This window comes from Indicator indicator, chromosome 23 (assembly GCF_027791375.1).
Source record: "Indicator indicator isolate 239-I01 chromosome 23, UM_Iind_1.1, whole genome shotgun sequence".
NCBI classification, from domain to species: domain Eukaryota; kingdom Metazoa; phylum Chordata; class Aves; order Piciformes; family Indicatoridae; genus Indicator; species Indicator indicator.
Genome location: NC_072032.1, coordinates 9,521,773 through 9,546,247, shown reverse-complemented (window position 1 = coordinate 9,546,247; position 24,475 = coordinate 9,521,773). Strand labels below are relative to the sequence as shown.

Below are 24,475 nucleotides of genomic sequence, written 5' to 3'. Positions count from 1 at the left end.
TAGTTGTTTTCACCAGTTTAGCTATCCCTTAGTAAGGATATTTTAAAAACCCCTATACCTAATGTGTAATTAGAGCAATGAGAAAGTCAGCCAGAGGGCACAGACTCAGTCTCAGCATTCTGCTGACATTTTCAAGCTGCTCAATTTTGTTCCTGTGGTTTTATGATGTGAAGCAAATTGCTGCCCTTTCTTGCATTTGTGTGTATTCAATATTTCACTCTTCTTATTTCATTAATCCCTGATGTATATAGTTTGTAAAAAACATCTATCTTTTCTGCTCAAAAGATGTTTAAATTTACCAAGTTTTAACTGGAAAGGAGAAAAATACAATCTTTCTCCTGAGATAATTTCACTGAGTAATTAGCTTTCTGGTTTATTCTCAGGAGAAGACTATTTTTCAAAGTACTTAACCAACCTTTACTAATATTCCTGGGTTTATGTAATATTGTCTCACAACATGATAAAACCTTCCCCATATCTTTCCCACAAGGTATTTCTTATGCCTCTGAGTCAAGCATCAAGAAGGACCATTTGACTCAGTCATACATGCCCTCCATCTAGAAGAACACTGAAAGACAGAAGTTGTGGTACTTCTGCATTGTTCAGGGATGGTTTGAATTACTTATGTCCACAGAAAGGATTAGAAGGCTGAATTATCTTGTCTTTAAAGAATGCAGTCTTGGAAAAAAGCATGATGTTTTTGAGAGTATAGAGCTGAGAAAAGCAAGTACACCACTAGAAGCAGAGAGGGGAAAAAAAACCAAACACCACAAACCACCAAATACTCACTGCACACAATTGAATTATTTTAGAATTAGACACCTAGGTAGCATGAGAGAAAAATCCTGTCTGATTAGAATAAAAAAATCTTTTCTACTGACACCAAAATCAGGGCATGTAAAAATTCCTATTGTTAAAACTCACCTCCCATTGCAGTCAATGGGAGTTTCACCATTAACCTCAGTACAAGCAATTAAGGAGCGATGTAGCCTAATAAAATTCATTCTTAAAATTCATGTCATATCCTTTCTTTTGTAAGTTACTATCACTCTCCTAGGATAATTTCACCTACTTAAGAGATTTCCCTCGAGAAATGGCAGATTTTTTTCAGCACTAGCACAAGAAAGCTTTTTTAACTCCTAGGCAGCACAAGCATGTCACAAAACCAATGTCAAACTTGAAAAAGATTAGCATAGCAAGTTAAGTGCATAGATTGTGCATGTTTCACACACTGCCACAGGCAAGCTACCAGTCAATTTGATTATGATGACCTCAAAATAAATAGATTTTTTTTTTCATGTTTCTGGAACAAGAGAGATTCCTTCCATGTCTTTATGGTCACAAACTGAATTTCTATAGAAACCCCCATTATATTCATATGTATAATTGACCAAGCCCAACCAGGACTAATTGGTAAATTATTTACGACACTGACTTTCCAACATTAAATCTTTTACCACAAAGATGCCCTCCCAGTACACCATCTGTGTTATTACTAATTAATTTACCAGCTCATTTCTTTCATCTGCTAAGAGAGTGTTTCTGTCTTCCAGTTTCCTTATTACAGCATTTAGCTCAGCGATTTTTAACTGAAATCTTCTCACATCTCGTTCATCCAAATGCTGCTCCTTCACATCAAAAACATACAGATACACAAAATTACCTTCAAGTAAATATTTTACTATGCTTAATTCAATATCATCTTTTAGCAAGTGGATTGTATACATTTAAAAGTCTCACACCTCAGTGTCTGGGAACTGTATTTTAATTAAATGAAGCACTAAACAGTAACATCCTGTGGAAATGCATTACATGGAAAGTGTCTACTTGTGAAATGCACACAAAGATTTACAATGTACCAAAAAAAAAGGCAACTAGATAAACAAATAATCTTTCATGCATTACTAGTTCTTTCTCAACAGAATTCTTACTATCAGCTAAAGAATTTCTAGTGCATAGGACACAGATAAAAATTGTATGGCTCAGTTTTTGAGAAGTATCATTCCTATTTGTTAGGAATGAACGCTTCCAAATCATCAGTGAAACAGCACAGTGCAGTGCAGGGCCATTTACCTTGAACTAGTCCTTCTGGTATTTTAAAAGTAACCACCAACCCAGTGTGAACACCCAGGCAGCAATTACCTTGTGTTGAGCAGTTGAACAAAACACAGTTTTCTTACCGGGCTTCCCATCAGTTCAGAGATATCCCCCACTCCTGCAGGAAGCTCTCTCTTAGGACTACTGTGGTATCGTTCTGCCTCCTTCACTTGAACAAGCTGTTCATCCAGAGCTTCTTTCTGAAGGAGCAGTTTCTGTGTGTGGCCTGCCTGGACACCAAGGTCCTTCTCCAGAGCCAGAATCACCCTGTCTTTGCCTTTTATCTCATCCATCTGGAAAGAAACAAAGCAAAGAGGAAGTTTCTGTAACATCTCCAAGTGTTTCACTGCATGCAAACCTGCAAAAAAAAAGTTCTGTTTCTCTCAGAACTACACCAGCACAGAAACTATGGTTGCTAAAGAGAAGACATCTCCTCTGAAGCCTTTTCCCCTCCCCTTAAAAAGTTTCAGCCTTCACTTGATCATAAGTTTGCTTTGTGCAGCCTCAACTCAAGAGACAAACAAAACCAGATGGAGACATACACCAAAACAGAATATGTAGACACTCAAATCATCCACTTCATCTGAGGGTACACACTTCCAACAGCAAAAGAAAAATCTCCCTTCACAGGGCCAGTACCAGACAAATGCACCCTTTAAAACTCACCTGTTTTACAGCTTAAGCCACACACATTGTGCCTCATGTGGACTCCCTCTTCATTAGTGAAAAAAGACCCATGGTGAATCTCCTCACAGACATTTAAAAATTAGTAACACACACAGACAGACAGACAGACACAAATTTAAACTTAAACTTTTAAGCATACCTGTATGTTTTGTGTGCCCTTATGCGTTACAAGATTCAAATGAGGACTAGTCTTTGTACAGCAAAAAAGCAAATGCACACAGAACATTAGAATAAAGGGTAGGAAGAAATAGTTCTTAACCACCCTCTTTGGCTACTGATCTGTGTTCATACATCCCCTACCAAATAAAGCATACTGCTAGCAGCGATCTGCTGCAGCTCTCATAGGATTTTTTCCTTGCAGCCTCAGTGTTAAATTCACTTTGGTAGTGTTCCAAGTGCTAGAGGAAGTGACAATCTGCAGCAGCTACTGTAGAAACAGATTTCTTAGCAAGAATATTAACCGTTAGCAATATATTTCTTGGAACTGCACTGTACCTTCTTCAGTTTTATTAAAATGTTTTCTTGGACAGCATAAACTCATGGCATAATAATAGCCTTATTTCCAAAATCTTATTTGAAAGAATAAAATTAAAAAAACCCATGAAATTGTTAAATCATACATTTGCTGTTTATTAAAGTACAATATCCATAGATGTTTTATTTACACTCAAAGGGGGGAAAAAGAGGCAATGTTAGAACTAACTTTTAGTTAAATCTGAGTGATGCACAATCAGATGACACCATCAGATACAATCTGCTGCTTCAGGATTCTTGCCTTACTCCTTTCACAGTCTACAAAGTGTGTGACATTAGTTTGTGTACACAACTTGAGAGGCAGGAGATGCCTGCTGAACCCAGTCAAGCCATGACTGAAGATAAAAAGGTCAGTATTGAAGTGAATAAAGGCTACTTTAAAGTTCCAACTGGAGCTTAAGAAGATTGGTTCTGATGAATATTTCTTTATTGATTTGGGAAGGTTGCTGGATCTCAATTTCTCATCCAGTAAACAGGTATAATCCTTCCCAGTATGTTAACCCAGATATGTGAGACTTTCAGGTATGCCAAAAAGGACTTGCAGGAAAAGAATGCAGATTGCATTAGTGGAAGAATTTACAACATGCAGGGGTTCAGAGGGATTGTGAAGTGAAGAGCAATGACAAAAATTAAGCAGCTGCCTCGTTTACTGAATGCTATCTGTCATGCACAGTGATCTATCAGGGCCCCTCCGGGAGGGAAAAATGTCCTGTAACTAAATCCCATGGACAGCTTCGCTTTCAGCTACACAGGTGTTCACACTGAACATCCATGTCACTGAGACAGGAATCTGGCCATGAGAGGCACACACCTAACAAGGAAGAACCAAAGTTATACAGGCAGCCTTGATTGTCATTACTCAATTAGTAGCAGCATTCATACACTTCATATTCACACAACTTGCATGGTAAATGGAATGACACAGGTTCTGCAGTGGGAAGGAAGAAGAAATTAATCTTTATATGGACTGCTGCTTACTGAAGCGTAGCAGAACAGATCTTTTGGAACAGAAGTGACCAGTGAAATTACATCCCTGCCACCCTTCACACAAACTTCCATCGATCAAAGCACACCAGCAATGAGGCTGGTGAGGGGTTTGGAGGGCATGGCATGAGGAGTGCCTGAGGGAGCTGGGCTTGTTTAGTCTGGAGAAGAGAAGGCTACAGGGAGATCTTATTGCTCTTCACAACTACCTGAAAGGAGGTTGTAGTGGAGCTGGTGTTGGTCTCTTCTCTAGAGTAACTAGTGATAGGATGAGAGGAAATGGGTTTCAGTGGTACCAGGGCAGGTTTAGATTGGACATTAGGAAAAACTTCTTTACTGAGAGAGTAGTGAAGTATTGGAACAAGCTGCCCAGGGAGGTGGTGGAGTTGCCATCCCTGAAGGTGTTTGAGAATTGTGTAGAAGTGGTGCTTCAGGATATCCTTTAGTGGTCATGATAGCTGAGTTACACATGGACTCAATGATCTGAAAGGTCTTTTCCAGCCTTAATGATTCTAAGTTGAATCATATGTAATGTCCCAGAAATTCCTTCCAGGAGGCTGCTTCCTCAGTTTAAAACCAAATTTGCCCACCCTATGTAGCTACACAGTACAAAAGAGCCATATGAACTCTTTTACACTCTGGTTGGCATGGATTTTAAAGTGTTTTAGAGTATCCAGATATTTCTTTATGCGATTAAGCATGGTACAATTTGGTAACAAAAGTCTGAGATAGGAAGGCAGTGGAGCAACATATTTCCAGGTTAGAGGTTAGGACACATCTTTAATTGCGTGCTTTGACAAGAAAAGTAGCAGAAACACACTGTGAAAGAGGATTTTAAAGAAAATAAGATCATCCACAAGCAGTTGCATAGGAAAATTACTGAGAAATCACCTTGGAATGCATAAGTACTGCTGGAACTCTACGTTAAAATTATGACTTTCTAAAACATAATTTCTTAATTAATGGGTTTTGGTTTATGTCAAATGTTAGGTGCTGAATACAGCAATTACCTGCATTATATCAGTGAAGAGCCAGCATTATAGCCTGTGTCAAAATTACAGTTGCTTAAGAACAGGTATCTAACTGCCTCCTAACAGCTGAGAGAACTGAGCAGAAATAAATGTTTTAACAATATTTATTAAACATGAAACAGAACCAAGCCAACCATCGCAAAAAATATCCCCTGCCAATTATCCCACACTTCAATAGCTACAGTGAAAGAAAGTCAGAGACCTCTGGGGGAACTTTAGCCTCTCACAAAGTTGAAAGAGAAATTCCCAGGGAATTAAAAGCTGGATCTATCAAGGCACTGACATACTCAGTTTTCAAAGTGGAAAAAGCCAGCTGCTGCATTGACAAATGTAAGACCTTCCTCTTTACCCATCCTTATCACAGTTATCTCCTAGCCAACTGGTAGAAAATTTTACAGTGTTCTTCTCCAGAAGAAACTGAATTAATCTTTATATTAAATGTTCAACCATTCTCTACACCATGTGTCAGGATTCTCTCACAAGGCCACCCATTTAAATAAACATGCATCCAGTTCTGGTATCCCCAATACAAGTAGGACACAGAGCTGTTGGAGTGAGCCCAGAGGAAGCCATAAAGATGATCCAAGGGTTGGAGCACCTCTGCTATGAGGATAGCAGGAGGGAACTGGGGTTGTTCGGGCTACAGAAGAGAAGACTCTGTGAGGACCTTATAGCTGCCTTCCAATACCTGAAGGAATCCTACAGGAAGGTTGCAGAGGGAGGTGTCCAGCAGTAGGACAAGGGGAAATGGTTTCAAGCTGAGGGAGAGTAGGTTTAGACTGGATCTTTGCAAGTAGTTCTTCAGTATGAAGGTGGTGAGACTCTGGAATAGGTTGTCCAGGGAGGTTGTGGATGCCTTCTCCCTGGGAATGGTCTAGGCCAGACCGGATGAGATCCTTGAGCAGTTGAGTCTAGTTGAGAGGCAACCCTGCACATGGTGGGGAGGTTGGAGTAGATGATCTGCAAGGTCCCTTTTAACCTAAGCCATTTTATGATTCTATGAAAAGATGCCAGCCCTCCAGTGAAGAAGTAGGGGTCACAGACACAGGTAGATGGCATGTCTTATAAATTTCTTTTTTTTTAAACCCAGTAAATACTTTTCTTCCAATACTTTTTCCCATATATATATATTTTTAAGTGTGTAGATTTCATAACTAAGGTATATATTAAAAGTTTTGATAAATGATACAAGAAATACCGGATGGGCAGGCAATCCCAGAACACCTCACATCTTTCTTAAAAGCACCTTGCATTATTGTACCTGACTACAGCCTCTACTACTGGATCTCTCCTGTTACCTACTACAAGGGTTCATTGGCAGAGCTATAATGAACAAGAAGTCAAAGAGATGGAAAATCTAGAAGTTCTAAGTAATGCAAACTTCAGGAGATTTTTGTCCATGTGCCACACCATGTGTAATTTCTGTGGGTTTTTAATACTGTTCTATATTTTGCAAAGAGATATAAAAGTCAGATTTGTGACCTACCTACCATAAAAGAGTTCTTAGAAGAGAGTAAGATTAAATGCAAAATGCTGAGCCTGCACTATAAAAAGGTTTCATTAGATCTGCTTAATTCAGGAAAAAAAAAAAAAAACCAAGTCCTGGGTGGAATGCTGCCCTGACAGCTCCTGAGAGGACAAGCATAAATCTTTAGAGGACAGAAAGCAAAGTATTTTTTGCAGTCCTAGAATGCTGGAGGTGGTGGAGGGTCTTTGCAGGAGACTAGCTCAGCCTTGGAATGCAGCTGAAACATGCATCTCAAACAGATGGCAAAATCCAGAGAAGCAGCCTACAATTTGATATCAGCAGCTGTGCGTGAAATACATGTGGGGTTAAGGGGCTGAAAGAAGCAAGCTACAGCAGGATCTGCCCAGCCATGCACAACTCCACACACTTCAATGATTCAAAACTCAGCTTTCCAGTCTCTAAAGTCAAGATTTTGTTAGGGAATCAGAACTCATGTGTATGTGCCACTGCACAAGTGAACTGAGAAAAGCCAGGCTCCATCCTCCTAAGGTCTTTGCTTCATGCAGACTATTTTTTCAGTTTGCTATTTCTGATTTCTTTCCCCCATTTGCTGATTTTAATAATGTGATTTCTGGTTTTAAGTGCCTGAACCTGTACTTTTCATACCACATTGACAGAACAGTCCAACTGTTCAGACTCAACTACTCAGAAAATATTGGCTGAGGAAAAATAAGTAATAGAAGCTCTTGCTTTCTTCCCTTATTCTCAAAATTCTCACTTTACTTTTAAAACACCTCTCATTTTCCAGGATGTTACCAGCTATTTTTACTTCCTGTTTCTTAGCTGGCAGAACATCGTGCTGGTGCATGTATACAGCCAGAATATATTTTCCTTTTGGGGGGAAAATAAAATAAAATAAAAATAGAATAAAATTAATAACCACAAGCATTCCTTCATTTAATGAAAATATTTCTATCCCTGTTATTGTAAGTCACTTAGAGGAAGTGACAAATTCCAATATAATTTCACCCTGCACAGAGGAAAATGTGTTATACTTTTTGACAAACAGTTCTTTTTACTTTCCCTTATTAGTGGTACTATCTTCCCCTTTCAGTCTTGTTTGCATTCAGGCTTATTGGGAATCTTTCATGGCTCAATTCAAAACTGCAAAACCAAACTTAAAACTGATTAATCATCTTTCTAAAAGACTGACATTGGTACAATACAAGCATGGCTGTTTATGCACCCAATCTAATTGTATCCCTATTTTCACAGACAACGGATTTTGCTTTTTTCATTTCTCACTGTGTTGGATTTTTCTTTTTTTTGACAGCAAGCCAAAAACTCCAAGATTTTACTCAAAGTAGTCATGGGTATTCAAATCAATGGTAAAAATATTGATTTTTTTTTATTATTATTATTTTGAGTTGCAATATCTATATGAAATGCATTTGCAAAACCAACCTGTGATCTAAAATGCAAAATAAATCAGCCGAGTCTGACAAGACAGACAGACAGTGAATTACTCTATCTGAATTTGAATTGCAATAGGACCAGCCCATTTAGCCCCTCAATACCAAAGATGCTGGCTTCTTAACAGTACCATAAACCACAAACGACATACAAAAAAGGTACATTAATTGAACCTCAGTTACAGAACTGTGATAATATTAACAGCACTGCCTGCTACATCCTTCCCATTTCATCCCACAAGGGTAGGAACTAAACCAACAGAGTACTCCAAATCCACAGCTGATATGGTTAATCAGCAGTTGAAGGCAAACTCCCCCTGCACTAATTAAAATGGAAGGAGGAGGAGAGAAGGAAATATCCTGGTGATCTGATTCTACAATCCTACTTGCTGTCTCAGAGGAAGAGAGCAGCATCTAGGAAGCCTGTAGTACTTTTTACCTTGCCCCAGAGTGCCTTAAGCAATAATAACTGCCTAAATGGTTATGAATCCCTAGAAGAAACACTTCTCTTTCATAAAAACAAACCACAAAACTTAATGAAAAAACTGAAATTCATTATCTACAAGGAGTCAAGATACTACAAGCAGCACTTGGTTCCTGATGATTTTCCTCTGTCCTTCCCCAGAAGTGGTGAAAGATACAGATATTTTCAGTGAAAGCCCATGGCATGCTTCTTCCAAAGCTGGGGATGGGAAAGGAGATATTTACATGCTTCCCAATACACCCATCTTTTTAGATAGCCTGAGTAGAAGATGCTCAGTAATGCTCCCATCAAAATTCTGAATCATAGGATTTTTTTGTGCCAGACAGAAAATGAGTTCCCTCCTTCACCACCTTCACACCACAGCAGGATGAAAGCTTTTACTCTTGAAAGAGAAGAGTTTCCTTTACAAAGAAACAGTGCAGGTGTGTTTACTGGGGCAGTTTGGGATGACAAAATTTGAGGTGCACTGCTATGTTATCTCACCTCACCATTTCTTGATGAGGTAACCTCCTCTGAGAAGGTTCCATTTATTCAGAAACTATTCTTTAGTAAAATACATTACAGTGCAGTGACCTTCTCTCCGCTTCAACACTTTTTTAAATTACCTGTGGCATGATTTTCAAATTCTACATTTATAATACAGAACAAAATACAAAACTAGGCTTAAACAAAGCTCACATTGTCAATCTTTGCAGTGGTCTTTAATTAATCAAGGAAATGATACCCCTGAGGTTCAATCAACATCCAATTTATTTAAAGTACAAATATTAACTGCATTAAAAAATTTCATTGTCTCAGACAGAAAATCAGCACCATTAAACCCATTACACATTTGTAACTTGCCCTCATCATAATTTTTTTCCTAAGGAATGCAAGAAATAAAAGGATATACTCAGGTAAGCTGATACCATACACTCATACCAACCAGTAAAATATTCTCTGAAGCAAATTGGTGTTTGATATATGATAAATATATGATAAATATCATGCTTATTAATTTCAGATTTTATTTCCAAGGCTATTTTACTGCTAGGTTAGAAAGATTATCAATCAGATATACACAGAAAATAAAATGGTAGCAAACAAAAGTATTGTTTGATGATGAACTCTCTCTACTACTATATACAGCCCATCTTAGGTCCTTTACATATTAGAGAGATGAATAATATGAAATATTTGGGGCACTTTCTGTTGGGAAATACTGCCTGGTTTTTGATTCTATACAAACAGCACAATCTGCCATCTGTGCTATGCCATAAACCCCATCCTAGGGTTTGATGAAGCATGAAAAAAAGCCTGCTGTCCTATGCCCTAAGTTTTCTTAGTAATAATTTTTAAAAATTAAAAAAAATTAAAAGGCAATAATGCTTAAAATCAAATGACCTGGATACTGATGTGGAATAAACAAAGATGCCTTGTTCCAGGACAATTGCTTCCTCCAATATAAATATAAAAGCTCTCTGAGAAGTAAATTTTGCCATCTCACCAACGTGTTCTGGCTTAGCTCACTGAGCAATGCCTGACTGTTGTCAGCAGGGCTTTGTAAGAAAATATAATGGAACAAGTGGGAAAGGAAAAGCCTATCTGATCTGCTGAGAAAATTCATCCCAGAAAGCCTTGATTCAGTCATATTCTATTTAGGGAAACATAAAGCTTTGGATTTGGTTGCATATTGCTGCATAGAGCCAAGGTTCATCTTTGCTGTAAGGAAGAGCAAGCAGCAGAAATAGTGGCCTGCACTGATGAAAGATGCCACTGCAGAAGGGTGGTTTGGTATTTATGGGCACATACAGCAACACACTAATGCCTTCTCTAAACTGAAGCAAGCATGCACCAGAACTTACCAGCCTGCGTATCTCTCTCTCACATTCCCGCTTTATCCTGTTAGTCTCATCCTGATGGGACTGGTAAGCCGTGCGCAGGTCTGCAGCTTTCATTTTGTCCGCCTGCATAATGTTGTTCAGAGCTTCTTCCAGCTGCTTTTTGCCAGACTTCAGCTCCAAGACCTCCTGTTGCAGCTTCATCCGTTCGCTGTCGAACGCCTTGCGAGCCTCCTCCTTCGCCTCGCTGAGCAGCGCTGTCTTCACTTTGTCAGCCGCCCCGTCCCGCAGCACGTTGACTGTCGACTGCAAGCGCTGAATTTCGCCGTCTTTGATTTTCACCATTCTCGCTACCTCCTGCTCGTGCTGCCGGATCAGTAGCTCTCTGACGCTCTGAAGTTCCTTCGTTTTCTCCTCGTGGAGCTTGGCTTTCAGTTCAGAAACATAGGCAGTGTGCTTGTGCTGCTCCTGCTCCCTTTCTTGTTTAACCTCTTGAATTTTCTCTCTCAGTTTACCCACCTAGAACATCAATGTAAAAATTGATTAGCAAGTGCCTCCACACTTTTAAAAGCCATCAGGGGAGGATATCAGGTAGTGATAGGACTAGGGGGAATGGAATAAAGCTGGAAGTGGGGAGATTCAGGCTGGACATGAGGAAGAAGTTCTTCCCCATGAGAGTGGTGAGAGCCTGGAATGGGTTGTCCAGGGAGGTGGTTGAGACCCCATCCCTGGAGGTGTTTAAGGCCAGGCTGGATGAGGCTCTGGCCAGCCTCATCTAGTGTGGGGTGTCCCTGCCCATGGCAGGGGGGTTGGAACTAGATGATCCTTGTGTTCCTTCCAACCCTAACTGATTCTACGATTCTAAGATTTTGGAAAACATTATTAAAAACTCTTCTGAATACTTAAAAATGGAGGCTGCATAGCTGACATGTCCAACACCAGTAAACAACCAGAGAAAAAGGGCTGGAAAAAGTTCATGTGCAGGAATCTGCTATGGGGATCACAGAATCACAGAATGGTAGGGTTGGAAGAGATCGCTGGAGAGCATTTAGTCCAACCTCCCTGCCAGAGCAGGTTCACCCTCAACAGGTTGCAAAGGGCAGTGTCCAGGTGGGGTTTGAATGACTCTAGAACTGGAGACTCTGCCACTTCTCTGGGCAGACCATTCCAGTGATCTTTCACCCTCAAAGTAAAGAAGTTCTTCCTCATGTTCAGATGGAACCTCCTAGGTTCAAATATGTGCTGGTTACCTCTTTTCCTGTTACTGGGCACCACTGTTAAATGTTCTGTTGGAAAGGAGTTCTCACAGATTCAGGGAATAAAATAAAACCAAGCAGCACCCAATCTAGTTCTTTCCTTATATTCTCCACCAACCATCCCAGACTTCTCTTATCCGTAAATCCTCTACTGCACCCTACAAGCAGACGGAAAATTAACGAAACAGAGAAGAGAATCATAGAATCATGGAATTGTTTTGGTCAGAAAACACCTTCAAGATGATCAAGCCCAACCACTATCTGACTCTGCCAAGACTGGTGCTAAGCCATGTCCTTCAGCTTCACATTGTGTTGATGCTGGGAATATACTGGTTTGGGATTTCCTAATTACTTATTTAAATGGAGAAGTCCTTATTAGATAAAAGAACTGGCCTCTTGAAAAAAATCAGGTTTACTCAAAGGGCCTCAGACAGGACATCCCAAACCTGAGACTATTCACAGACTCCAGACACTTCAAAAATATAGGCCAGTGACTCTAAAGATTGGAGAGGCAGTAGGAGAAAGGTCTTACAGCCTATTAGAGTAATACCCACTGTGAGGACACTTCATTATAAAATGACACTCGGTAGGCTGCATGGAAAGCAATGCTTTTTCCACGTGGGATTAGGGATTCATTTAGAAGAAAGAGAAGAGAAAAAAAAAAAAGGGGGGGGGGGGAAGAAGAAAGAAAATAAAGAAAAAGAAAGGAGAAAAAAAAAAAAAAGGAAGCTTGCTTCTCAATGACTGTATACTAGAAAGACATGTATTTCATCATGCATAGGGGCAGTAAAATCATTCTACTAGCCCTATCACAAAACACAGCCCCCATTCATGTAATTCTCATCTAAAGCAAAATCAGAGGCAGAGATTTCAAAGACTTGTGTTTTAAGCTTGAGTGGCAATACAAACATATGTACCAAGTAGTGTTTCATGGTAAAAGGAGGCTACCAAGCAGCAGGATGTTAGTCACTGTCACAATATTCCTAGAGTGCTTGCATCTGTGCTGCACAAAGCTGGGATCTGTAGTCATACAATGCATTTCATTCATGCTATACTAAGACAGAATTGCAGCTTGCCTCAGATCAGTGCAGAAAGGATGGGAGATCTCTAGTAATATTCAGGTTGTCATTTACTATAAAAATATAATGAAAACAAATAAATTGTTGCATGGTTCTGGATTCTGCAGTTAAAACTAAAGTGTTAATTAAAAGCAATAATGATAGTTCAGGAAAGGTGCAGAACCCTTCACTATTGTGCTTATTGAAAGCAGGTTGGCTATAAATAGACACTTCTGTGTATTTGCTTTAGGAAGCAGAAAAGCCTCAGATATAACTCAGTCAATGAAATCAAGATTATTGTTTAAATTTAAGAGTGACCACAAAATGAAGCCACAATGTTACTCATCAAACCCAGAGCACTGACCACAGATGTACTGAGTCTGAACTTCACCTGAGGTATTCAGAGAGCAGGGACAGAAGACTTTCCTTGGCCAAAGACATTATGAATCTGATATTCTGAACTGTAATTTAGAAAATTAAGCAACTCAAAATTACCCTAGATTTTAAAAATATGATAAAATAAAATCAGAAAGAAGACAGGGTGGAGCAGGAATCAATATTTTCTTGAAAGTAATCATCTAGATGCACTGTGGACAAAAACCAGCTGGGAGAGCACTATAATTGCAGCTGTGAAAAAGGTAACAGCTCTGAATCAGACACCATCAGAAGCAGCTTCTTATTGCAGAGATACTGTTACTCTATTCCAAGATGACTCAGATAACATGACATACCTTTATGAACAAAGATAGCTAGAGTTATTCATTTAAATATCTTTCTCCCCAAACAGTAAGTCTGGCTGTTGGGAATTATCTGCAGGAGATATCCATGTGTTAGTTCTTCCAGTGGGATGACTTTTAATTCCAAGCCTATAGTGGGCAGCATTAATTTTCAGTGTATGCATTAGGGTACCCAATTCCATAGATGAGTTTAAGCCTCTTCCATCTCTGCCCATAGTATGGGGGTTGGACTAGATGATCTTTACAGGTCCCCTCCAAGCCAAATCATTCTATGATGCTATAACAAAGCTAAGCCACTTACTTATTTACTTACTATCACAAGTAGATGAGTTTATAGTTGAATTTGCATGGATGAAATTTATCTCTTTTCCCTGTGCTATATTTGGATCCCCTAGAAACTTCTGAAGACTCCAGTGATCATCTTTTTATTCTGGATTTAAATAGTTTAGATGTATAAATTTGATGAAATGTATTCATTTTAAAGGTTCTACTACAGTTTTGAGTAGAATTTTCCATTGTAACATTCGGGTTTTGCAGGATCTCTTCCACCATGCTATCTGCCAACCTCTTCCAACATGATGCTATCTAAAAGGTTCCATGATCATACTTTAATATGGATTCTTTCAAATTAATGATAATCATTGCATAATAACTGTCTGTTGGTGTCTCACTCCTCTCCAGGGTCTGCTTTACTTGGGTTAGAAGCTGCATTATCATGTCTCGCATATTCACTCACTTAATGATTTTGAATTCTGATTGAAGTGACTCTGCCAAATTTATTCTTAATAACTTTGTTACTTACTATCCACTATTTGACAGATGCCCCACATTCTCTTGTTTTAATGATTTTAAGCACTGAGAATTTACATTTGCACATCAAGTGTAGAGAACAGCTGAATTCAAACACCCTTCAACAGCTGCCAGGCAACAACCTACCCAACAGGGTGTGCAGCCTTTTAGTAGTAGCAGGACATCATTCATTTCCCTCTTCCAAGGGGGTGGCCATATTTCATTCCCAAAATCCTAGTACCTCCTTGCTGTTTAGTATACTACTCATAGTTCAGTGAGTTACTGGCTCCTTTCTTATTCCTTACATAGCAGACTGGAGTGACATTCATTCATGTATTTCTTCAGTATGTGTAGATTCTCAAATCAGCAGCTGTAGTTAGAGTCCTTCCACACATACTGGCCATAAATCCTCCATATAACTTTTTTAAACCCCAGTAAATAAAGCAGTATGACATGCTATCTTCTTCTTCTTTTTTTTTTTTTTTTAATTTCACACTAATTTCCTCTTTTTTTATGTCTCTCATAAATTAGAAGGTTCTTCCTCAGCTAAATCTTTAGCATAGGCATATACATGAGGGACAAAATAATTTAGGAGAATTAAATTCAATGACATGGCCCCACAAGAGTTTGTTACCTTTCCTAATACACTTTATGTCCCACAGGCCACAGAGCTGCCTGCTATAGCAGCTTCAAGACATTCTTACCTCTGTTCCTACAAAGGCATCTAATTTATTTAGAATTCTCTAGGCACAGTGGTTTTACTTTTCTGGTACCAAGCTGTCACTTCTGTTGGTTTTGGTACTCATTTTTAAACTAAAGTCTAAAGAGAAAAATCTATGTTGTTTTAATTTATTCATCTTGTCTGTCAAGGCTTCCTATATAAGTGCTGCACAGAGAGCAGCCTGCTTCCCTGATGGTGGGAAACAAACTACAGAACTCAACTCCAGTGAAATGATTTAGAGCAAAAAAGCACAGCAAAGATGTGGGAAAGAGACTGAAGTCTTCTTCCCCCCATCATCCCAGAAATGTACTCCCACATGCTGCAGAATTTACTATAGGCTGCATTGTGTATTCAAGTAGGCTTTTAGAGCATTCTGGCTGCAGTTGCCTCTTTTACATTCACCTACACATTAAATACATGTATTCTCCATTACTCAAATACCTGTTGGGCATATGCCAGATAGATAAATATTGATGGGTCTGTTTCATTAGTAATCGGATGCATCACTGAACAGCTCAGAGCAATGGCACATACAGCCTCAGCATATCAAATCAAGACTCTTACACAGATGATTTCCAGATAATTTACCTTCTCCACAGCCATTTAAAGTGGCATGCTTTGAATATGGTGCTGATGTTTGACTTTGCAGACTTTTCTTTTTCCAACATGCAGTTTTCAGTGTTCAGATCAAACACACAACTCCCTTGTTCCCTTTATGCCACCTTTAAACTTAAGTTGCCTTTAAGCTAGTGGCATTTGTATTGCCCTGCGTACAGATTTCAGTGACTGGATGTTTGGGGGGCTATTTACTCCATTTGGCACCAGCTGGCACCAATTTTAGCTCCTCAGTGGTTCTTCTGATTTCACTTCTTTCTCACATTTTCCTTTTAATGTAAATGCATTTTAACACTGAACTAGGCTGAGGTTCAATCTCTACTGGTTCCTAACAGTGCTTCTGTTAAGAAGAATGATCACAAAATATATAGAGATAAATACCTTGCTTTTTTCTTGCTGAAATTCTATCTGGATGTTTGTTAGTTTAGTTCGTAGCTCCTCGTTGGCAGCTTGCAGGGCTTCCATCTCTGTGTCAGACTTCTCTCCCTTGCCACGACTTTTCTTTGACATAATTATTTTTGAAGTTTAAAATATTTTTTTTTGTTTTGCTGCACACAGAGCTACCAGCTACTGCCTTCTGCTTTTAGCATTTAAGAGTCTTGTAGCGTTCAACAAAATCTTTCAAGCAAACCTCTGCCATTGTGGGAGCAATCTCTCATGTCCTGAAAGAAAGCAAGCAGTGGGAACAGAATTAGGCTAAAGGACTGAGCAGAATCTAACATCAAGACTTAACATCTGGTTTTACAGTACAACAAACTTCCTTGATGCACATAATACATTGCATAGTGTACTAGACTTTGAAGGAAATATATCAGAAAAGAAGTTACATAATATTTCACCATCTTATCTAAAGTCTTTCCACTGTAATCTGATGCCCAGAGGAATAAAACTCTTTACAGTTATGATGAATACATCATATAAACAGAAGTCATCTTAATCAACACCTGACTTGGTCCCTGCTCATGATTCACAAGAAGCACAGGGACAACCATAAATGAACTGAGGCCAGTGGTGTTTCAGTGGGAAGAGTTTATTTCCTGTAGCAAGAAGAAAGTACTCTATCCTGTATCAGTTATAATTAATTCTGTTATTCATAATTATCATCAAGTCTCACAGCATCAGGATATATGCAAAAGGTGTCACCAAACTTGAAAAAAAAAATTAAATTTCTTCTTAAAAATGTCACACATATAAACTAATTATGCCCAGGGTTGGTACTGTTGGAAATGCTCTAATCAGAACATGAAAGTATTCAACTTTACTTTCCTTTCTCAGCATGCTTTTAAGCTTAAAATGTATTCAATTACTTAAATGAACTTTATGTACTATTCAAGGAGAATATCAATGGCAGACAAAGAAACCTAATTCCAATAATTCGGAAATCCCACAAATAATTTGCTTCATGAGTAGTTACAGCAGCTTAATCTGGGGCTTTTTTTCCCCCTGCTCTCCTCCAAGAACAACCTGGTGTTCCTTGGGATAAAACTGAGTAATGGATGCTAGCAATACTGAATTAGTTTTCAAACCCACATCCTCTGCTCATTTGAAATGTCCACATAATTTTCATCATTAAATAGCTGACAAAACAGAGAGGTTCCTACTTTAATACTGAACTACATCCCCAGAATATTATATTTCCAAGAAAATTGCTACCAAATTGGTTCAGACAATAAGGTGTTCTTTATGACCTGCTTCTCCTTGGGAATTTTGGATTCTTCAGCACAGATTTCTAGAGGCTTACCAACTAACATCTCAAGTGTGTTCTGTAAAACACTTTTTGGTGAGTTCAAGTAAAGACCTAAGTTTTAGTCCCTTCTTTAAGGACACTGATAAACAGAAACCAAGGAGGTAAATATCCTCAAAATGACAAGGCAGACAAAATATGAACAGAATTTGGGACACCAAGTCTCAGTCTGACAATGTTTCCATGTTTTTTTTCATAGATTTAAAAATAAATAAAATTAAACAAGAACAATTATACCAATTATTTTTATTATTATAAATTTTTATGCCAATTATTATGCCAAAGTAACTGAAGTAATTGCTTTCCTTTGTAAAATCAGATGTCTTTCCTTCCAAATGTAATGATCTATTGATTTACCCTATGTAATGAAATTAAATCTACTCTTTAAATTCATAATAGTGAGCATTTTAACATGCTATTTATGGAGAAATAGGAAACTGAGTTAAATTTTAATTTTATTTATGTATAGAACCTGTCTTACAAAACAAATCAACACTGGTGCTACTAATTGTTCCTTCAAGAAAAATAAGTTAGCAGTATTCTTGCAGTAGCTTGAAACAAAGAACTCTACAATGAGCAGAAAAATTTGAGAAATTATTGTTCTTAATAAAGGAATTTCATGCTATTAATCTGTGGAGCTTCTACAACTGTATTTCAACCAAAATCTGTAACTATATGGAAAATCTTAATTGAAAATAAATTTTTAGTGTAATTTTCCTGGTCAGTTCATAAAGAAATCTAAAATAACACATGCAGCATATACAGCAGTGGAAGGGAAAATGAGTTGTTCTATATCTCAAAGATTATCTGGTGCATTCAGACACTATTGAGGAATTGTTCTTGAAATGCTTAGTAAAACAAAATTCCTGATGCAGACAGGTTAGATATGATTTAATTCAGCACATTATTAAGTTAAGGAAACAAAAAACATCCCTCATTGGCCTAACAACATTAACTCATTAGATCCTTCCCACCTCCATCTCAACTGCAGTTTGAAATGAAGAACATGTAAGGGAAAGACTTTTTTTTTTTTTTCTTCATCAGTGAAACAGTAAAGTGAGGTAACTCTGCTTGATATGGGTATACAATACATCCAGAGAACCAAAGAAAGAGAGTTGAAATGTGTTTTGAAACTACCAAAGAATTTTGATTCCTTTAGAGTAAGAAGAGAAGGAACTAAATAGTTTCTGGTGAAAAATAACTCCATTTAAAGAAAGGCAGGCCTTTAAATCCAATGCTGGATTGAATACACAAAAATAAGTGGAGGGTTATATCTTTTGAGAGTAAGTCTTACAGTAATAAGCAGTAATTAAGAGGAACCTATAAGACATAATAATAATAAAGACACCCATAATCTCAAGTAATTAATGCCAATTAAATAACATGGTAACAAGAAAAGTTGAGTAAATAGTGTCATCCAAAATTTAGCATTCCAGTCTTGATTCAGACTTGAAGAGTATTATTCAGTTTCAATACGATTTTTGAAAGGTGAAGTTGTTAATGAGTCACTTCATCAAGCAAAAACAAGTACAGGGGAAAAGCAAAATTAAGAAGCATTGAAATCCAGGCACTTGGCCTCCACATAGTTTATTTCAATTTTTCTCATATAATACTGTAAAGCCTACTATGGGCTGCCTATAACCTTTATTATGCTTTTGAATATGAGACATTAAGCACATTTTTAGTACAGCACTTAGTACATACCAAGAAGTTTCAAGGAAATATTATTACCCTACCACCTGACAGTAGTAACTGCAGTAGACACAGGTACAATATTAGCTTCAGAAGTCATTGCCAGTTTACCTATGTAATAGTTTAAAAACTAGTCATGATGAAGCAGTGACTGTATGGGAAAGACAACTTTCATAGCTACCAAAGCCCAAGGCACATCTCTCACAAGGTTCAGATGACCTACATTTCCTGCTTCAGTTCTCAGTTCTATGTAATAAAACGTGACTGAGTGGATAAAAGCCAAAGCATCTCTGCAGGACATAAAATAATACTTTTCTCAATCAAAAAAAAAAAAATAAATATGAATTATCAGAATAATTTTCTAAGCATATTGTAGACTAGTCACATTTCAAATACCCAGTCATTAGCTACCTACAGAGACATCTATTTCTAAGCAGGAGAGCTTCTTTGAGGGTTATTTTAAATCCTACCCCACTTAGGGGCTGCAGAGTTTCCCTACAGTGAAACACTTTCATAAGTGTCACTTGTGATTTTTTGTGGTGGATAAAAACGACTTGGTAACTAACAAGTCTATGTTCATTTTTGCAGATTCACAGCCTACAGTCCTGAGCTGTTCTTGCTTCTAAGACACTCCACATTCAAATCTAATATCAGATCTATCTAGACACTGATGATAATTCAGATTAGTTCATGGGCAACATAGGGGTTAAGGCTTGATGGATTTTGGGTCCATCTACAGGTCTATCACAGGTTCCTTGTACAACCTTGAATAAATCACTTAATCTCTCAGTAAAGTAAGTATTACAGTTGTCTTCCTCAGCAAGATATTCTAAGGACAATATTGAAATATGAGAGACTGCATAGGGATTATGATAAATGAAGCTTATTAAAACCTAGCAAGAGTTTACAACTGTTAGGTGGTTGCAATCATCAAATTAAATGCCCCAGAAAACTACAATCCCCTCATGAGATCTGTTAATTTCTCTTAACAGTGCTTTGAGATCTTGAAGGTCTTTTCCAACCTGGTTAATTCCGTGCTTGACAATCAGCCAGCTAACGGTGACATTTCAAGTACTGATTAGTTGAGTGAATGTTAGTCAGAGTGAACAGAGTTTAAGTCACTCTGGTGACCGAGTAACACAGCTGCATCACCTGGGATAAAATATTTCAACTGGCTATTTCAGCCAGACAATAGCTTCTTTCCCCTCTAAGCTCTCTGAATTCTGAAAGGCAGCTGTGCAGCAGCTTAAAACTACAGCCAGTAAAACGCACAGCTAGATACGAACACGGCAAGAGCCTGGAGACAAGCTTTCATTTCTTTCTCAGCTTACAGAGGACACACACAAGCATGACAAAGCACAAGAAAAGCACAGAGGAGAAATTTTGTGAGCTAAAGACTTTCTTTGTGTAATCATCCTCCAATATACACAAGCAAAAACATGCTTCACCACTGTGAGAAGACTACTGGTAAAATATGCTTCTGGTAACTGCCAGCAAATTTGATTCAAACCATGCCAGGTTTGTTGGAAAGGTTGTTGCCAAGTTGGCCACCAGAAGTACAAATGGGCTTTCTGAAGCTGCTTGGAGTTGAATGTGGTGCCATGAAAATCTGCAGAAAATACTTGTATCCAAATACATGTATCAAAATCATAGTTTTAAGGATAGCATCTCTCAGAAAAGACACTTTTAGTCAAAATTCAGCTTGCTATCAGACTTCTGTTTAATTCATGGAGAATTTTCTGTAAAATACTGGGTCCTTCAAAAAGGATAAGTTTCAGGTGTTGAGACAATTTGTGCATTTTAAAACTATTCTGCTGGAAATCAACATTTATACAGTTCTATGCATAAAACATTCCTCTTCTCCTCCTCACATGTTGTCATAATCAAATCACATTATCCAAGCTATCGAATATTCATAACACATTGTTCAGATTTATTGAAGTTACAAATTAATTGAATGGAAGAGCTGAGAAAAAAAACAAAGAAAGAGCTAGAACAACAACCATAACCATAGGAGAGTCTATTTATCAAGCAAAAGCACCAGCCATTACAAGGACAGCACATACTACAGAAGGGTCAAATCTGCCAGCTTCTTGGTCTCTCACTGCAATTTATTGAATGCATACCATGTAAGCTGTAGGTTTCTCTCACTTCATACCTCCTTCTTCCATTCATACTCATTTATGAATGTACAAGCAGACTCATTCACAACAGGCTGAAGATCTGTGATGTTTAATATAAGACAGCAAGTCTTTTATATATATATATATATATATATATATATAGGAGAGACTTTTCCAAGGTGTCAGAAAAGTTTCCTTAGTTTTATTCTTAACACCTCTTTTAAACTTTCAACACATAGAGGAGTACTTCAGATGACTAAGTGAAACATTCTGTGTCTTATCTCAACATGACCATTACCAGCCACAGACTTATCTAACAGTCAAACGCCTGTGGGAATTCTGCCAGCAGCTGTACAGCTTTCAGCCACCCAAACACACTACCTTGCTATATCTGCAAGCAAGAGAAACTATTCAGGCACAAGCATGATATAAGACATATTTTCTGATCCATAGATCCATAATCACATGGCAGGGAATGTAAGTAGAGAGGATTACTCAAGCACAGATGGATCGTTCAAAGGATGTTAAGAAAACTAACACCAAAGTTTATCCAAATTTGTTTGACCACTTTAAAGAGATGGGGAAAGCATCAGCTTTGGTAGGTTTCATGATCAGTCACCAAAACAACAGAAGAGCCATTTAAAGAAAAAGTGCTTGTGTTTACAGCCCCATTCTGAGCAGTTTGTAGGTGTCAGAAAGAGTCTACCCAAATAATTAAAACATTGATATGGAAGATACATGACTAATAAATAAGAAAAAAAGGGCCCACATATGAAGGGTGTTTTCCTGTAGCGCTAGATAAATTCATGGAATGGTTTGGGTTGGAAGAGACCTTAAAGATCATCTAGTTCCAAAACTGCCATGGGCAGGGATACCTTCCACTAGACCAGATTGTTCAAGTCCTCACCCTGCCTGGCCTTGAACACCTCCAGGGTGGGCAGCCCATAGGATGAAATCCCTCTGCTCAAATTTTCATAAGGTAGTTCCAAGCAACAGAGAGCCTTCTTAAAGATAATTTGCACATGACAACATTAGCTGTTGAAGAATCTCTTATGTTTTGTGTATTTCATTCAGGCTATGCAGAGTCAGCTGAATAAAACACTAGGTCTAAATGGATTTGTTTACCCAGTTGACAGCAACAGGACAGAATAAAGAAGAATGGGAGGGGCAGGAAATATCTTTACATAGCATTCTTTTGAGATTTAAAAATCAAAACACATTCATCTCAGCAGAAAGGCAAATTATAATATTAAACAGCAAGTTTTAGAGGTCAGCATTTTAATTCTTTTCAAAATCAGCATCATCTACTTTCTGGTATTATTAAGTAGATACATCTACTTACTCCTTAGATACATCTATAACTGAAGCTCCTTGTGCATTTACCACAAAGAGTTAAACCCAGTGAGAAGTAAATGTAGAACTGCACTCTCAAAGAGAACTTAGGATGACATTAGTTTATTTGTTGCCCCCAAAACAAATGTACTCACCATAATTATTCTCATTTTTTCTCTCTCTCTATTGCTTTGCAATGACAATGAAATTTTCTGAAGTATTAAAATCAAAAATACTAATGAACTATTAGCTGTAGTTGAGTGTCAAAGAAGACAAGCAAATACTGCCCAGATGAAGATGCCCTAAGGCATGTTCTGAACCCTGCATTTTTAACTTTTTCCTTTTTTTGTGAACTTTTCAGTAATGATCATGCACTCAATAGCTGTCACTTGCCCTCTTAGGGTCATACTTTACCCTTCCATTCAGAAATGAAAAGTTCTCACTATGCACTATACCAAATATAATGGCAAGCCTCACAGGCACCAAAGAAGCAACAACTTCAAAATGTGAACTCCAAAATATCCATGGGGAAAGGGTATTTCCTGGGTTACTGCTGCTTCCCTTTTCTTTCTGCATTACAGCTTTCTGACAAACCTCAACTATATTTACAACCTCTTCCTAGATAAAAATATCATTTCTGGGGGCCAATGGCATTTTGCTGCAGTATGGATGGTCACACAGAGTGGGGCTTCCCACTTCTAATATTTCTAATCCCAGTAACTGCATCATCCCTGCAGTTCAACTGCAGGAGTACCACAAAATGGAAAAGCTAGCAATTAGACACTGTGTTAAACTATCACCTTCACCATACTTTCCAATAACAGGAAACTGCTCCTTTTCCCTACAGAATAGGTGGTCCTTGGGGCAAAGAAAATATTGTAGTGGGGTTTTATGTATAGCATACATAGCTGCCCTCTGAATACCCAGACTTGTGCATACTGTAAACACAAAAAAAGTCAACAGAAGGTTGGGAAAGTCTGTTGAAGAAACTTGGCATCCAATTGAGACCAAAGCTATTAAAGTCTTTTTTCTTTATGAGTGGTGACAGGCATAGCTGAAGTAAGACAGTAGTCAAGTCAGCAAGCATATGATGAACATAGGACACTGAGCAACATTCTGTGCTGCACATTTCAGTCATGAGCAGGGGGGAGAAATGCCTTACAAAATTGATAAAGAACAACCATGAGTAAAACAATCATAGAATCATAGAATCATAGAATCAAGAAGGCTGGAAGAGACCTCAAAGATCATCGAGTCCAACCTGTCACCCTAAACCTCATGACTATCTAAACCATGGCACCAAGTGCCACGTCCAATCCCCTCTTGAACACCTCCAGGGATGGTGACTCCACCACCTCCCTGGGCAGCCCATTCCAATGGCCAACCACTCTCTCTGTGAAGAACTTTCTCCTCACCTCCAGCCTAAACCTCCCCTGGTGCAGCTTGAGACTGTGTCCTCTTGTTCTGGTGCTGGTTGCCTGGGAGAAGAGACCAACCCCCACCTGGCTACAACCTCCCTTCAGGTAGTTGTAGACAGCAATGAGGTCTCCCCTGAGCCTCCTCTTCTCCAGGCTAAACACCCCCAGCTCCCTCAGCCTCTCCTCATAGGGCTGTGCTCAAGGCCTCTCCCCAGCCTCTCCTCATAGGGCTTGTGCTCAAGGCCTCTCCCCAGCCTCGTTGCCCTTCTCTGGACATGCTCCAGCAATTCAACATCTTTCCTAAACTGAGGGGCCCAGAACTGGACACAGTACTCGAAGTGTGGCCTAACCAGTGCCGTGTACAGGGGTACAATGACCTCCCTGCTCCTGCTGGCCAAACTATGCCTGATGCA

At 38.5% G+C, this 24,475-nt stretch overlaps 1 protein-coding gene across 2 annotated transcripts in view; it reads right to left on the bottom strand.

Annotated features, from left to right (window-relative positions):
• The window catches only part of JAKMIP1 (janus kinase and microtubule interacting protein 1), a 64,515-nt gene extending 48,218 nt beyond the window's left edge, over positions 1-16,297 (bottom strand). Inside the window, exons 1-4 of one of the 2 annotated variants that reach the window (XM_054391597.1) lie at positions 16,135-16,297; positions 10,602-11,096; positions 2,181-2,390; positions 1,509-1,628 (exon numbers count right to left, since the gene is read on the bottom strand). In XM_054391597.1, the coding sequence (XP_054247572.1) occupies positions 1,509-1,628; positions 2,181-2,390; positions 10,602-11,096; positions 16,135-16,263 (954 nt within the window). In that variant the 5' untranslated portion in view covers positions 16,264-16,297. The remainder of the gene's footprint in view (positions 1-1,508; positions 1,629-2,180; positions 2,391-10,601; positions 11,097-16,134) is intronic. The other variant, XM_054391598.1, reaches the window with a different exon arrangement.
• Positions 16,298-24,475: the final 8,178 nt, after the last annotated feature.